Below are 13,877 nucleotides of genomic sequence, written 5' to 3'. Positions count from 1 at the left end.
GTGTAGCCATGTGTGAAAGTGAAACATGGACGATAAATTATTTTAGACAAGAAGAGAGTAGAAGCTTTTGAAATGTGGTGCCACAGAAGGATGCTGAAGATTAGATGGGTAGATCACATAACTAATGAGGATGTATTGAATAGAATTGGGGAGAAGAGAAATTTGTGGCACAAGTTGACTAGAAGAAGGGATCGGTTGGTAGCACATATTCTGAGGCATCAAGGGATCACCAATTTAGTACTGGAGGGCAGCGCGGAGAGTAAAAATTGTAGAGGTAGTCCAAGAGGTCAATACACTAAACAGATTCAGAAGGATGTAGGTTGCAGTATTTACTGGGAGATGAAGAAGCTTGCATAGGATAGAGTAGCAAGGAAAGCTGCATCAAACCAGTCTATGGACAACATCGATGTATACCAACGAAAATACGATTTTCGATCATCAACTTTGACCTCGATTTTTTCAAAAACTAAGTAGTGTCTAGCAAAAAGCTGAAAGACGTATCTCTTTATTTTCAGTATAGATCGCCCTTGCAAAAGTTGATCGAAATCGGTGAACCTCTTGTCAAATCCTCCTCTTGTAAGAGGTTATCTCCCATAAACGAGCTCAAGACGAGGACATTGTATTTGGTATGACTTGTGGGGGTGGTCCAGGTTGGGTTGTCAAAAGGAGCTGGTCAGCTCGCTCGCATTGCCAGCTTTCTACCAGTATTGAGGTCTTTGACCTGTCACGTCATCTGACCGACGTGATATGACAACTAAGAACGTTTTCACTTGAAACGGACGTAAACAGCATACTTACATTAGATAACAAATGCATTTGTTATGCAGAAGTAATATTTTTCGAAGGTAATGCGTTTGCTTCCTCTCTGGATTTTCCGATTTTGAAGGCCCAGGAGCGCACTTCTCGTTATTGAGCCCAAACTTCAGACATCTTTTTTAAAATTGAATAGAACCAAAATGAAGGAGAACCCAAGAAAAAAATCATATATGCTGTATAACAGCAACGCTAATAAGCAGTTAGTTTTCTTATTATTGTAACAAAATAAGATGCCATGTTCTGGATCAGAGACCTGTCACGTCAGCTTGTCGGTTTCTGCTGCGCAGCTCAATGTCTACGGCGCTCAACTCGATGGCGGCCGTGGTGTTTGAGGACTTCTTTAAGACGTTCTTCCCGCGACGGCAGCTGTCTGAGCGCCAGGCAGACATCCTGATGAAGGCCGTGGTGGTGGTCTTGGGATCCATCTGCACGGCGCTGGTCTTCGTGGTGGACAGGCTTGGCTCTGCTGTTCTACAGGTAACTTGCCTACTTTCCAGAGTCAACAGGATTAACATAGATTAAGTGCATATATGCATAATAATATTAAACTTTATACGCAAACATGAATTATAGCGTAATACGTCTTTTACTTAGACCAGGTACATGCAAATTTGATGAACTTTTTCCGAAACGTTGGGCTGCTTAGTTCTGAGCTGGCAGAAGTTGGTATTGGTTGGGAAACTCTGATCCGTGGGGGGAGACTGGTTGGAATTTGGTGTAATTTAGGGAATTTTAACTATTCATTGTGTTCTTAAAATCATGGAATTTTTCCCTAAGCTTTCATCCACGTGTCCATAACTCAGTGCTATGATAGTATGATTCCTGAATGACTAATTTTTATACGACACCACATCTATACTAATTTTTGCATTCCGCCATTTACCTCAGACATGGCGTTGTGAGATGTCAAATTTTTTGCCTTATGTGGTTTCTTTTGTGACATAATATTTTAACATGGTTCATAAATCCAGAAAAGCATAATCTAAAAAATAGAACATATCAGTGTAAACTATGAAAACTAATCATTAAGTCCAGTCTTGACCAAGTTTAATTACTGTTTGTGGTAAACATAATACACATAAATAATTATGTAGACTGTCCCATCGATGTTTCGAATCTGCATCAATATCATCTAGTCACTGTCGTCATGTGAGATGACTAATGGTACCTCTGATCGAGATTCAGATGACGAAAATTCAAATTTTCTCTTATGATTTGAGAGTTCTGTCTTATCAGGATCTGCTCTCTTATTCCTAATTATTTGTTGCGTTTCGATCTTCTCATTTTCTTTGATCGTCTATTCGTTAATTTTCAACCCCTCGTTGTACCTTGTAGCTGACAGAATTGTGCACTATTGCTTTACTCTGTTCGTGGCTCTACATCTATTACTGTATTAACAACAGTATAATATACAATAATGTGGTGTTATGTGACATTCCCGTCTGTTGCCCGCCGTATTATTCCACTGTGCATTTGTTTACTATGGAATGCAGTATATTCAGTTATCTCTGGGAGTAGAAATATATGAAGATTGTTCCTATTATACGGGCGTATAATAACACATTACACAGATAGTCTTACCTCTTAAAAATCACAATAGAAAAATTACAAGAAACGGTGACAAAACATGTCATTTCACTGTCCTACCTCAGCGTCAACTGATGGCTTGTTTATGCTGACCAATGAATTGTATCAACGGTAACTAGAGTGCAGAACCCTTCAGGAACATACTGGTTTAGAAAATGACAAGATACAGCGATGTGTCATATTCCCTGTCACATAAAATGCCCCCCCCCCCCCACGCCCTCTCCTAATGTTTTGTGTCTGGTTACCGCCAAGACTACAAGTTTAACAACAACGATATTACATGTGCCTCTATAGTAGCCATTACACTAAGTACTGAATGTTATTTTGTGCCAACAGACTGCTGTTCCAAAATGTCGGATAACGTAGTCGTGAGACCACTTTGGGAGCTAGGATAATTTGATAACGTTTTTGCTTACTTGGGATCATAAACATCGTGCAGTACGCTTCTCGCAATTCTAACGGCACGACACTACAGTGACAGAGGCGACCTGCTGACATGGTGAGGGCACTACCCTCAAAAAAAAAAAAAAAAAAGGTTCAAATGGCTCTGAGCACTGTGGGACTTAACATCTATGGTCATCAGTCCCCTAGAACTTAGAACTACTTAAACCTAACTAACCTAAGGACAGCACACAACACCCAGCCATCACGAGGCAGAGAAAATCCCTGACCCCGCCGGGAATCGAACCCGGGAACCCGTGCGTGGGAAGCGAGAACGCTACCGCACGACCACGAGATGCGGGCCACTACCCTCCCCTGGCGTAGACTTCCCTTAGAATTCGCCTCATCTCTAAGGACTCTTCTTTGTCAAGCAGTCACAACCACAATAACTGATTTACTCCTTACTTAACATGAAGTGGAGTGTTAGAAACTGTTCTCATTTGAATACATAAACGTTTCAAGGATGCAATAGAATAATTTATACATACATCAAGTAAAAGATACACATTTTTGAACATTGATTATTCCGGAGAAGGCAACAAAGCACCATAGAACGATACGGCAGGGCTTAAACATCCTAAAAATTCACACAACAAAACTTACGGTTGAACGGAAGACATATACCCGTATTGAACACTGTACAGAACATCTTCACATCCTAACAGAATTCACGTAGTATTTCTCGCGAACAGTTGACATCTCCAGTGTTTGATGCCCAAGAGACTTTATCTATGTAAGTGCAGATCAGAATATTACTGCAGACAGAGTTAACAGAAACAGCAAGGCCCAGTATATTCCCAATACTGACGCTGTAAATGTATAACCTACTCACTCATGGAGCAGACCATGGCCAGAAGACCAATTGTCAAGTCAACTTGACTAATCAGGTTTAAAAGAAACGGATCGAAAACACCTAAGGATTCTCTTCCCGTGACAGTATACGCTGCAAACCATCCTCACCAGAATCGATGGAAGCTGTGTCCTCTGCCGCCTGCTGGCAGCAGCAACCCCTGTCACGGAGTGTCGGGCTCCGCCTCTCATCTCGAGTGTGCTACTTTGCGTCCCCTGAACAAGTCTTTTCTTCAAAACATTTTATTCCATGCTGCTCCAGAGTCTCTCACAAAAGCCTGCGCAAACTCTACTCCACCTATGGGAAAGCCGGTCGAAGAGCGTCCGATGAAATTTTTAGAAAATGAGCTTCAACATCCAACCTAGAAAATATTTTTTAAGCTACGCAGTGAGGTGCTTCCCTGCTTCCCCACTTTGCGAGAGAGACATTTTTTGTTTGCGTGGTTTTTCGTCTGGACGGCGCTATTCCTTTCTCCACGAAAAGGGAGAAAGAAAGGTTTACTAGTAACTTCCACATAACTTTCCCTCGTGAAGCGGCGAGTTCACTATCTTTTGCTACGAGGGCTTCCTCCAGTTCCCTTGGGAGACCTTGCCAATAAGTTATTTTTAATATGAATAGCAGCTTATAAAACAATTATCTTCACATTGACTGAACGCACAGCGTTGTTCCCAAACTGCCCTTTTTACAAAGTAGCTCACGCCATGTTAACTCACAATTCTGGAGACCTAGTATCAGACGCAACTGCCCGGCACCACAATGACGAAGCGGACAGAGGTTAGCTGCTGACGTGTCCAGGTCATTGAACTCCACTGGGGTGCGCCCTCCTTAGAAGTCGCCTCATCCCCATGGACATGGCTGATGCCTGAAAATGACCTTCCGTGGATCACCCATATCTTCTGTGGATATGTACAATTCATTAATTAAGGAAAGACACAGCTAGATTGTTGAATGAGAAATTAAATGAGATTGGTGTTAGCAGCTCGATGTTCACAATCAAAATACAAACCGAAAGGTTTCAACATGTCGGTTTAGTCAACACAGAGAATACCATAAGGAGGTGGAAGGCTATCGTATTTCAACTATGTAAAGCAGTTTTGCTATGCCGTCCATGGCGTTAACACTTATTATCGACGTATGCTTAATTTTACTTAAGAAATTGATTTAGAGTTTAATTTTGATTAAGGAAACGGCAGTTTGAACTGAATAAAAGAACGAAACAGGTTCCGGAATTTTTTTAAATATTGTACTACTCTATGCTGTAATCACAGTCCGCGATCGTTATTGTGGTTAGTAAGTTTAGACTGGCTCCCATATATGACTTACTGTGATAAAAAAGACCTTCCTCGTATAGATTTGGATTAGTAAATGTGGTGGCAACCTATGTATTGAGACATCATTCAAGTTTCGCAGTAGCATTCTCAAAAGCCTCTCCAAACTACTCTGTTTCGTCATCCTTCGTCTTCTATCAAAACAAAACGTGACACCTAGACGTGAGCTGCGATAGGGACGGCAGGCGGAAGGCAACTGAGGCTCTCCCCTCCACCGTCGTAGCCGCACCCGTTCTCCACCACCGACCACGGTGCAGGACTAAAGAGACCTAAACTCTGAACCAGCAGGTGAAAATATTTGCAGCCCGCGGCAGATACTTTATTCTGTTAGCATCACCTTATGATGGCGGATTGGTTGTCCGCCGAAATATGATGGAATTTCGACGATCAGATCTGGCAGTACACCCGAGACAGCAGCATATAGGTCGCGAAAGCCTCATATCACACATCAGCGGGAATGATTCTGATGCATATCGCCTAAAATACAGTACAAAACGTTTCCTTTCTTTGTATTTTCTTCAACTATATGACAAATACGCTCCAATAAAGACCAGAAAAGTAAAAAGGAAACCAGCACCTTGGATGACTGATGAACTAAAACAGGTCATGAATCTCAGAGACGCTGCACATCGATCATACAAGATACACCCTACACCTGAAAATCACACTGTATACAAGCAGAAGCGAAACAAAGTCAGCCAAGCGGTGAGAAATGCTAAGCTTAGGCATGCCCGTACATTAGCTGACAGTAGATGTAGACCAGCTATCCTGTGGAAAAATCTCCGTAGTCTCGGTTTAGGCAAAATAAAAGTTGCAGAAAATCCCATGGTCCCAGCTGAAGAACTAAACCGATTCTTCACGTTACCTGCAACCACAATTGAACCGCAAAAAAAAAAAAAAAAAAAAAAAAAAAAAAAAAAAAAAAAAAAAAAAAACAGAGAATCATTGACTACTTCATGGGAATGAACGACTGTAGCAAAGAAAAATTCTATCTACGGCACGTCACTTGCAGTACTGTCAAGAGAGCCATAATGCGTATTAGATCAGCATCTACTGCACATGATGGCATCACTATCCAGATGGTAAAACTTATTATTGATCAACTACTGCCCTCTATAACAGACATTTTCAACAATTCATTAATCACAGGTGTTTTCCCTGAGGCCTGGAAACTGGGACAAATTAAGCCACTGCCTAAAAAGGACATCGCCACAGCACCCTCTGACTACCACCCCATCTGCCTTCTTCCTGCACTATCAAAGGCCTTAGAATCCATGACCAGCTCACCAACTACCTAACTACTGACAACCTACTAGACGAATACCAATCAGGTTTCCGTAAACATCGAAGCACAGCATCCGCACTGATAAAGGTGACAGATGACCTGAAACTTGCCATGGACAGACAAGAAGCGACTATCATTTGCTTCTTAGTTTCAGCAAAGCATTTGATACTGTCGACTTCGAAATCTTACCAACCAAACTTAGCGGTCTAAATTTCTCACCAAGTGCAGTGCAGTGCAATGGTTTCGCTCATACATTACGTCTCGTCAACAACGCGTCCTGTCCGGGAATATAAAATCACCATGGCGGCAGGAAGTGTCAGGCGTTTCCCAAGGCTCAGTACTAGGTCCCATACTCTTCTCTCTGTATGTCAATGATGTGTCATCGGTTCTGACTTATTGCAAATATCATATGTATACTGATGACCTTCAGTTGTATCCAAGTGCGAAACCAAGCAATCTTAAGAAAGCTATTGAAAACTTCAGTACTGATCTCGATGCACTATCAAAATGGGCACAGGACATTGGACTAAAACTAAACCCATCTAAAACCCAAGCGGTACTTGTTGGTCACTCTAAGCTCATTAGCCCAAAACATTGGGAATCCGTACCATCTCTTATCCTAAATGGAACAAATATTAACTTCTCTCCCTCAGCAAAGAGTTTGGGAGTAATAATAGATGAAAATCTAAATTGGACAGAGCACGTAACTGCAGTGTGCAAAAAAGCATCAGCATCCCTTCATGTCCTACAAAAATATAAAAAACTCTTCCCTTTCGATCTGAGAAAGAAATTAGTACAAACGCTTATACTCCCAATCATTGACTACAGCGTTATTATCCTACATGGCCTCTTTCAGGAAAACTCGCGACGCCTGGAACTGGTCATGAATGCCTGCATCCGATATATCTGTGATGTTCAACTTTTTGATCACATTTCACCAGCATATGCAAAATTGTCCAGGCTGCGTGCAGACAAACGCAGAGATTTCCATACACTATGTCTCACCTACTGCCTTATAAATGTACACTGTCCCTCATATCTCTCCTCGTCCTTAACGCTTATGTCGGAATAATATGACAGAAACACACGTTCCCATCATAATAAAATCCTCTCTGTTCCACCGCATCGCACAGTCACCTTCTCCAAGTCCTCTACAGTAGCAGGAACCCGACTCTGGAATAACCTCCCTCGTTATGTTAGAGAACTTAAAAACATGTCTGGCTTCAAAAAACAGTTAATGACGCATCTACTTAAGCAACAGTAATGCCTTCCTCTGTACACGAATGCACTTCACCCCATTACTTCCCTCTTTCCCCCTCCTTAAGCCTCCCTCCCCCAAAACTCGCTATACTAAAAAACATCCACTTTACACACCAAGATATTAATGTACATCTGCACAAATCTTCATTACTATTGCCAATTTTTCTCATGTTTATCATTATTATTTGGTTTTTTTTACTGTTGCTATTATTACTTTTATCATAATTTGTATGGATAGCACCTGTTGTAAAAATACTGCCAGTACTTACTTTATTAGGTCTTAGTCATTACTCTTTATTCATATTGTGACTAGAGTAATCTAATTTTCTTATTTAAAGTATTGTCATGATGCAACTCTGATGTGTGAAATGCTGCATGTGTGAAATACTCGTCCGATGTAAGAGAGGGCCTGATGGCCGTAATCTGATCAGGTTAACTAAATAAATAAATAAATAAAAATAGCTGCTCATTAAATTTTAAATGTCTACATATGTTTTCAGTTTCACCCACACTTATAATAAAAAACCAGGAATAGACGTATCGTATCAAGAATTTTTGGTTCACTATATAAGAGGTGGTCGTATGTAAATACCTAAGTCATACTTTGGAATTTCACAGGTTTTGTTTTAACACTTTTACACTCTGAGACTAAATTACCGACGCGATTTTAAGCTTAAACACTCTCAGTGGAAAGGAAGCCAAAGTATTATATGTGACTCAACACTGTCTTTAAAAAAATTACGATTATATTTACTTATGAAGCTGATTTTCAGATTCACAATATATATATATATATATATATATATATATATATATATATATATATGGTGTGTAATACATTTGACTTATTTTTGGGTACTCCTCTTTCAGATGTCCATGTCTCTTAGTTCAATGACCAATGGACCATCCCTAGCCCTGTTTACAGCTGGAATGTTCTTCCCGTGGATCCACACAAAGGTAAGGGATGGTGTAGGGTGGTGTAGAAGCCTCAGGTCCTTACAAAATAAGATCATTTGCTTATGTAACTAGCTCACAGCTTCACAGAAGTAGTCACTATTACCAGATGCTGTCATATGGCAAAGTAATGGAAACCATATAAAACACGATCCATATATATTGGCAAATCCCAATGGAAATCAGATTTGTATTGCCCAAAGAGGTATTTCCACAAAATAACATAAGTTAAGATTTTTTTATCTTCATATTGACCAACTAGGAACATATAACAGTAGTGGGGCTGTGGGAATTTGAACCCAATGGCGTGCAATTTTCCTATTTCAGAGGCAGATGGGGCCTTAACTTCTTTTTTAAACAGTGATATCCCTGTTATCTTTATGTTAGTCTAATTTAAGACTCCATTATAAACAAATCACGCTGTGGCCCTCTATAAATAAAGGCATCACTTGATCTTGGCCCTTTTGCAACAAATCATGCACAAGGTCTCTTAAGTTATCTTTATGGAAGTGTAATTTATAGCGCTAATGTAAACAAACTGTGCACCAATGCTCTTAACATTTCTTTATTTACGTCCAGATTTCTATTAGGCCTTGTGAGTTGCAACCTGCCTTCTATCCTTTTATATCCTCTCTGTCCGCAATCCTGCAGGTCTGTTCGGTGGTGTAAAAATAACAGAAAATTCAAAGATGGTGTTATTCTATGGGCTAACATACAGTAGCATATTACCCAGTTAGTTTGTCGCTGAAATTTATTTCACCCCTATCTTAATTACTATAAATTAATGACCCAGTACGTTCTTACTTAATATAATTCAATGATCACTGTCAAAATATGGCTGAATCTTTATTTATCTCTCTTATATTAGTTACTATAATTTATAACCCAAATTCAATGTCATGGCTGCCCAGGCTCTTTGACATTGACACTTCAGTTTAGTACCGCCTTCCATTGGTTTTACCGTTTTCAGGCAACTTTTTACTGTTAATGGCAATTTTGTTGCAATTATGAAGATTTTCTCGCCGTATTCCAAATATTCACTTTTCAAGATTTCCATGCGAAGATACACATGTAAATGTTTTAACAGTCACTACAGTGTATTATTTAAAAAATAAACTCTTCCTACATACCAAATATATGTTTCATTGTAAGCAACTTATCTGTGGATTATTAGGGTCTTGTGGGGAGACGGTGGCAGAAACAATGAAAAATTTACAAATTATTTTTATTTGCTTATTTGATAGTAAATATAATTGAGATTATTATCCCAAATTTTTTCCTTAAAATTCGAACTACAAATGGCATAAAAAATTAAAACCCTAAGCAGTGTAATGCGCCAAGCCCGCTTTTCAATGTACTAAATGGAGGAAAAATTTTATTGCAGAATTTGGCCTGTGAACCTAGAAAATATAGCTTTAGAAGGCTGTGATTTGTTGTATATGTAACAGCAGTGTTGTAAAGAAGGCTGTGGAGCCATTTTTTGGTTCAATCAGTGTGGTATAGAAGGCTGTGGAGTGTTGTGAACAAGTTTTGTGCTGTTCAGTGGAATTCGAGTGATGCTTGATTTATTGTGCAAGGTTGAATCTGTAGATCCCTTTTTACAATGCCTAGGCCTGGTAAAGTATTTAAAAAACATAGTAAGTCCAATATTTCCAATATAAAGCGAAAAACTGACATTGAGGTTAGGGTTGGGCCTGCAAATGCAAACATTAGATTGTCTCCAAGTGCATATAAAATAAAACTTGCGACAGGGATTGTGTCAGAAGAAATAAATCATGATAGTAATACAGGTTTCAGAATTGTGGATCTGGAAATGGTGGCAGAAGCACTTATAAAAGTCTGGAAGTGCTTTGTTTGTGCAGGAAATGTGGCTTTGGTTGATGATGGAAAGCGAGAATGTTTGGTTTACACATTGCACATTTTGTGTCAAAACTGTGATGCTGACAGACCATTCAAGACATCAAAGGTCAGTAATAGAATCTACGAAGCCAATAGGAGATTTGCTTATGGACTAAGAAGTATAGGGATTGGAAGAGATGGTGGAAGACTTTTATGTGGTATTATGGACATGCCTGGTCCTCCCCTAAAATTTTCTGCAATGAATACCTCTCTCCTCAGTGCAGTTGCATAAGTAAGTGAAGAGAGCATGAAAATGGCATTCCTGGGGCAATTCAAGAAAATTGCGAAGCAACTAATAGCAATGATATAGCAGTTTCCTGCGACAGTTCCTGGATGAAGAGGGGGCATACTTCACTGCATGGAGTTTCAGCAATCATTAGTGTCGACACTGGAAAAGTATTAGACTTAGAGGTGGTGTCTAAATATTGTTCTGCATGTTCCTTGCACAAGAAATATATTGATGTAGGTAAAGAAACAGAACGGCAAGAAGCCCATAAAGCTCTTTGTAGCAGAAATTATCTGGGCTCCAGTGGTGGGATGGAAGCTGCAGGTATGAAATTCATTTTCCATAGATCTTTGCAAAAGTATGGAGTAAGATACGTACAGTATTTAGGAGATGGAGACTCGAGTACTTTCAAGAATGTAGTTGAAAGTCAGCCCTGTGGAAAAGATTGCACTATTGAGAAACTGGAGTGCTTAGGCCATATTCAGAAGAGGATGGGTGGACGACTCCGAAGACTTGTTGCAGACAATAAAGGCAAGCTACTAGAGGATGGGAAGCCACTGGGAGGTAAAAACAGACTAACAAAGAAGAGAATTGACAGCCTACAAGTTTATTATGGTGCTACAATTAGAAGTAGCCTCACAAGCTTGGACAGTATGAGGAAAGCAGTATGGGCATTTGGTTTTATTACTTGTCGACAGACACTACACCTCAACATAGCCTCTGTTCTAATGAATGGTGCAAATTTTTGAAAGGTAAGCTAAGTTTGTAAATTGTTGGCGTGCCATCGGGACTAAAGTGTACTACGCACAGCAAAGTGGTCCTATCCAAAAGTGTGGCCAGGAAACTGTGGTGAACCGTGGGCCATGGACTACAGGGGTGAGCCACAGTTACGGAGCGAATAGACATACAACTGTTGAGCAACTGATCACTGGGATACCAACAGTGATTCCTCAACGACCGTTCTGCGAATATTACTGTAGAAGTGCCTCCACAGCAGGTACTGGTTCATGCACCCACGCTTATTGCTGTTCATCAGCGATGAAGGCTGGAATTTCCGCGGAAATACCGCAACTGGACGTCCAGTGAGTGGCGACAAACGGCTTTTTCAGAAGAATCACATTTTATGCTCCATCAGTCAGATGGGAAAAACCCTACAACAATCATCAGATGGGTCCAGGATGGACGAATAGCTTTATGGTCTGGGGAACGTTTACATGGCACTGCCTGGGTGATCGCGTCGTTCTGAAATGCATAATGGACCAACACAAATATGTATGCATCTGTTCTTGGGGAACATATACACCCCTACATACAGTGTGTTTTTCCTCGGCACAGTGACATCTACCTTAGGACAATGCAATTTGTCACACATCTCGCAGTTTACAAGCACGGTATGAAGAGCACCATTATGGGTTTACCATACTCCCCTGGCCACCAAATTCCCCAGATTGAAACCTAATCGAGGATGTGTAGGACAACGTAGGTCATGTTGTTCATTCCATTGGGTCCTCAGCTGAGAAACCTAGCACAGCTGCCCATGGCACTGAAGTTGGCATGACTCCACAATCCCTGTCGGTATTTTCCACAATGCCATTGACTCTCTTCCTGTACGTCTTGCGGTGGTCCATACTGCAAAAGTGGTTATTCAGGCTTTTTACAGGTGGTCACGTTAACGTAACCGAACAGTGTATATTGATGTTCCTCCTTCACAGGTCAGCCACAACAAGCCAGTTAACACCATTTCTGTATTATCGGTTTTCTTAATAACTTATTTCTTGAATGGAATATACAGGGTGATTCAAAAAGAATACCACAACTTTAGGAATTTAAAACTCTGCAACGACAAAAGGCAGAGCTAAGCACTATCTGTCGGCGAATTAAGGGAGCTATAAAGTTTCATTTAGTTGTACATTTGTTTGCCATTTCAGCCAATAAAATTTTTGGTCCCTTTTTCTTCGAAGGTGCTACTGTAACTGGACTACAGTATCTGGAGATGTTAGAGAATTGGCTGTTCCCTCAGCTCGAACAAGAAGCACAACAATTCATATTTCAGCAGGATGGAGCGTCACCACATTGGCACTTATCTGTCCGTAACTACCTGAACGTCAACTACCCGAGGCGATGGATCGGCCGCCAGGCAGCCCGTGACAGAGCACGTCATCACTGGCCACCAAGAAGCCCTGATCTTACCCCCTGCGATTTTTTCTTATGGGGGTATGTTAAGGATATGGTGTTTCGGCCACCTCTCCCAGCCACCATTGATGATTTGAAACGAGAAATAACAGCAGCTATCCAAACTGTTACGCCTGATATGCTACAGAGAGTGTGGAACGAGTTGGAGTATCGGGTTGATATTGCTCGTGTGTCTGGAGGGGGCCATATTGAACATCTCTGAACTTGTTTTTGAGTGAAAAAAAAACCTTTTTAAATACTCTTTGTAATGATGTATAACAGAAGGTTATATTATGTTTCTTTCATTAAATACACATTTTTAAAGTTGTGGTATTCTTTTTGAATCACCCTGTATATCCTTAAGATTTGTTTGTGCCAGGGATCTGCTGTTGCATTATATAGCCATTCCACTTTAGATCCCTCTGGATGCTTACTCCTGTGTGTTTTATGGCAGTTACTGTTCTCAACAGTCGTGTAATAGATCAGTACTGGATTTCTTCTCCTATGTATGCACAACGTGTTACATTTATTTAGACTCTGTGTACTAGTCAACGAATTGTGGTTTATAAAGCACTTCTTTTGTTGATGAATTACGTCTCCATAAGATTTAGCTCAGCAAGGCACCTACTTTTTCTTTGTGTTGTCGTTCCAGTGTAGATTACTCCAGATGCTTATTCCTAGTTATTTTATGGTAGTCACTGTTTCCACCAGTTGTGTCATAGATTAGTACTGCATTTCTCCTCCTGTATATGCTCTATAAGTTAAGATGATTGGAATAACAATGTTAGTAGGAACAATAACAATTTGTAGTGCTTTTTTCTTAGGACCTCTGGAATGTCAAGTCTGCCACATATTCTCTGGCATAATTAGGTCGTAATAACCCACTCAGTACAATTACTTAAACAAATTGTATGATGAATTAAATTCACAATGACTTTAGTTTTAATGATACATTTGTTAATGGCGAGAGTATAAGGAAAGATGGATTAATAGCATTCCAGAGCAATGATAAAATAGGCCTTGTAGCTGCAACTCTAATTATACGATGGTAATCCCAAA

General features: G+C 40.2%; 1 protein-coding gene across 1 annotated transcript in view; it reads left to right on the top strand.

The window, feature by feature from the left end:
• The window catches only part of LOC124803003 (sodium-coupled monocarboxylate transporter 1-like), a 180,532-nt gene that overhangs the window by 129,641 nt on the left and 37,014 nt on the right, over window positions 1-13,877 (top strand). The window contains exons 11-12 of the mRNA XM_047264110.1: window positions 1,104-1,293; window positions 8,438-8,524. Of these exons, the coding sequence (XP_047120066.1) occupies window positions 1,104-1,293; window positions 8,438-8,524 (277 nt within the window). The remainder of the gene's footprint in view (window positions 1-1,103; window positions 1,294-8,437; window positions 8,525-13,877) is intronic.

The sequence above is a fragment of the Schistocerca piceifrons genome, chromosome 6, assembly GCF_021461385.2.
Source record: "Schistocerca piceifrons isolate TAMUIC-IGC-003096 chromosome 6, iqSchPice1.1, whole genome shotgun sequence".
In the NCBI taxonomy this organism is placed as follows: domain Eukaryota; kingdom Metazoa; phylum Arthropoda; class Insecta; order Orthoptera; family Acrididae; genus Schistocerca; species Schistocerca piceifrons.
This window is presented reverse-complemented; position numbering and strand designations above follow the sequence as displayed.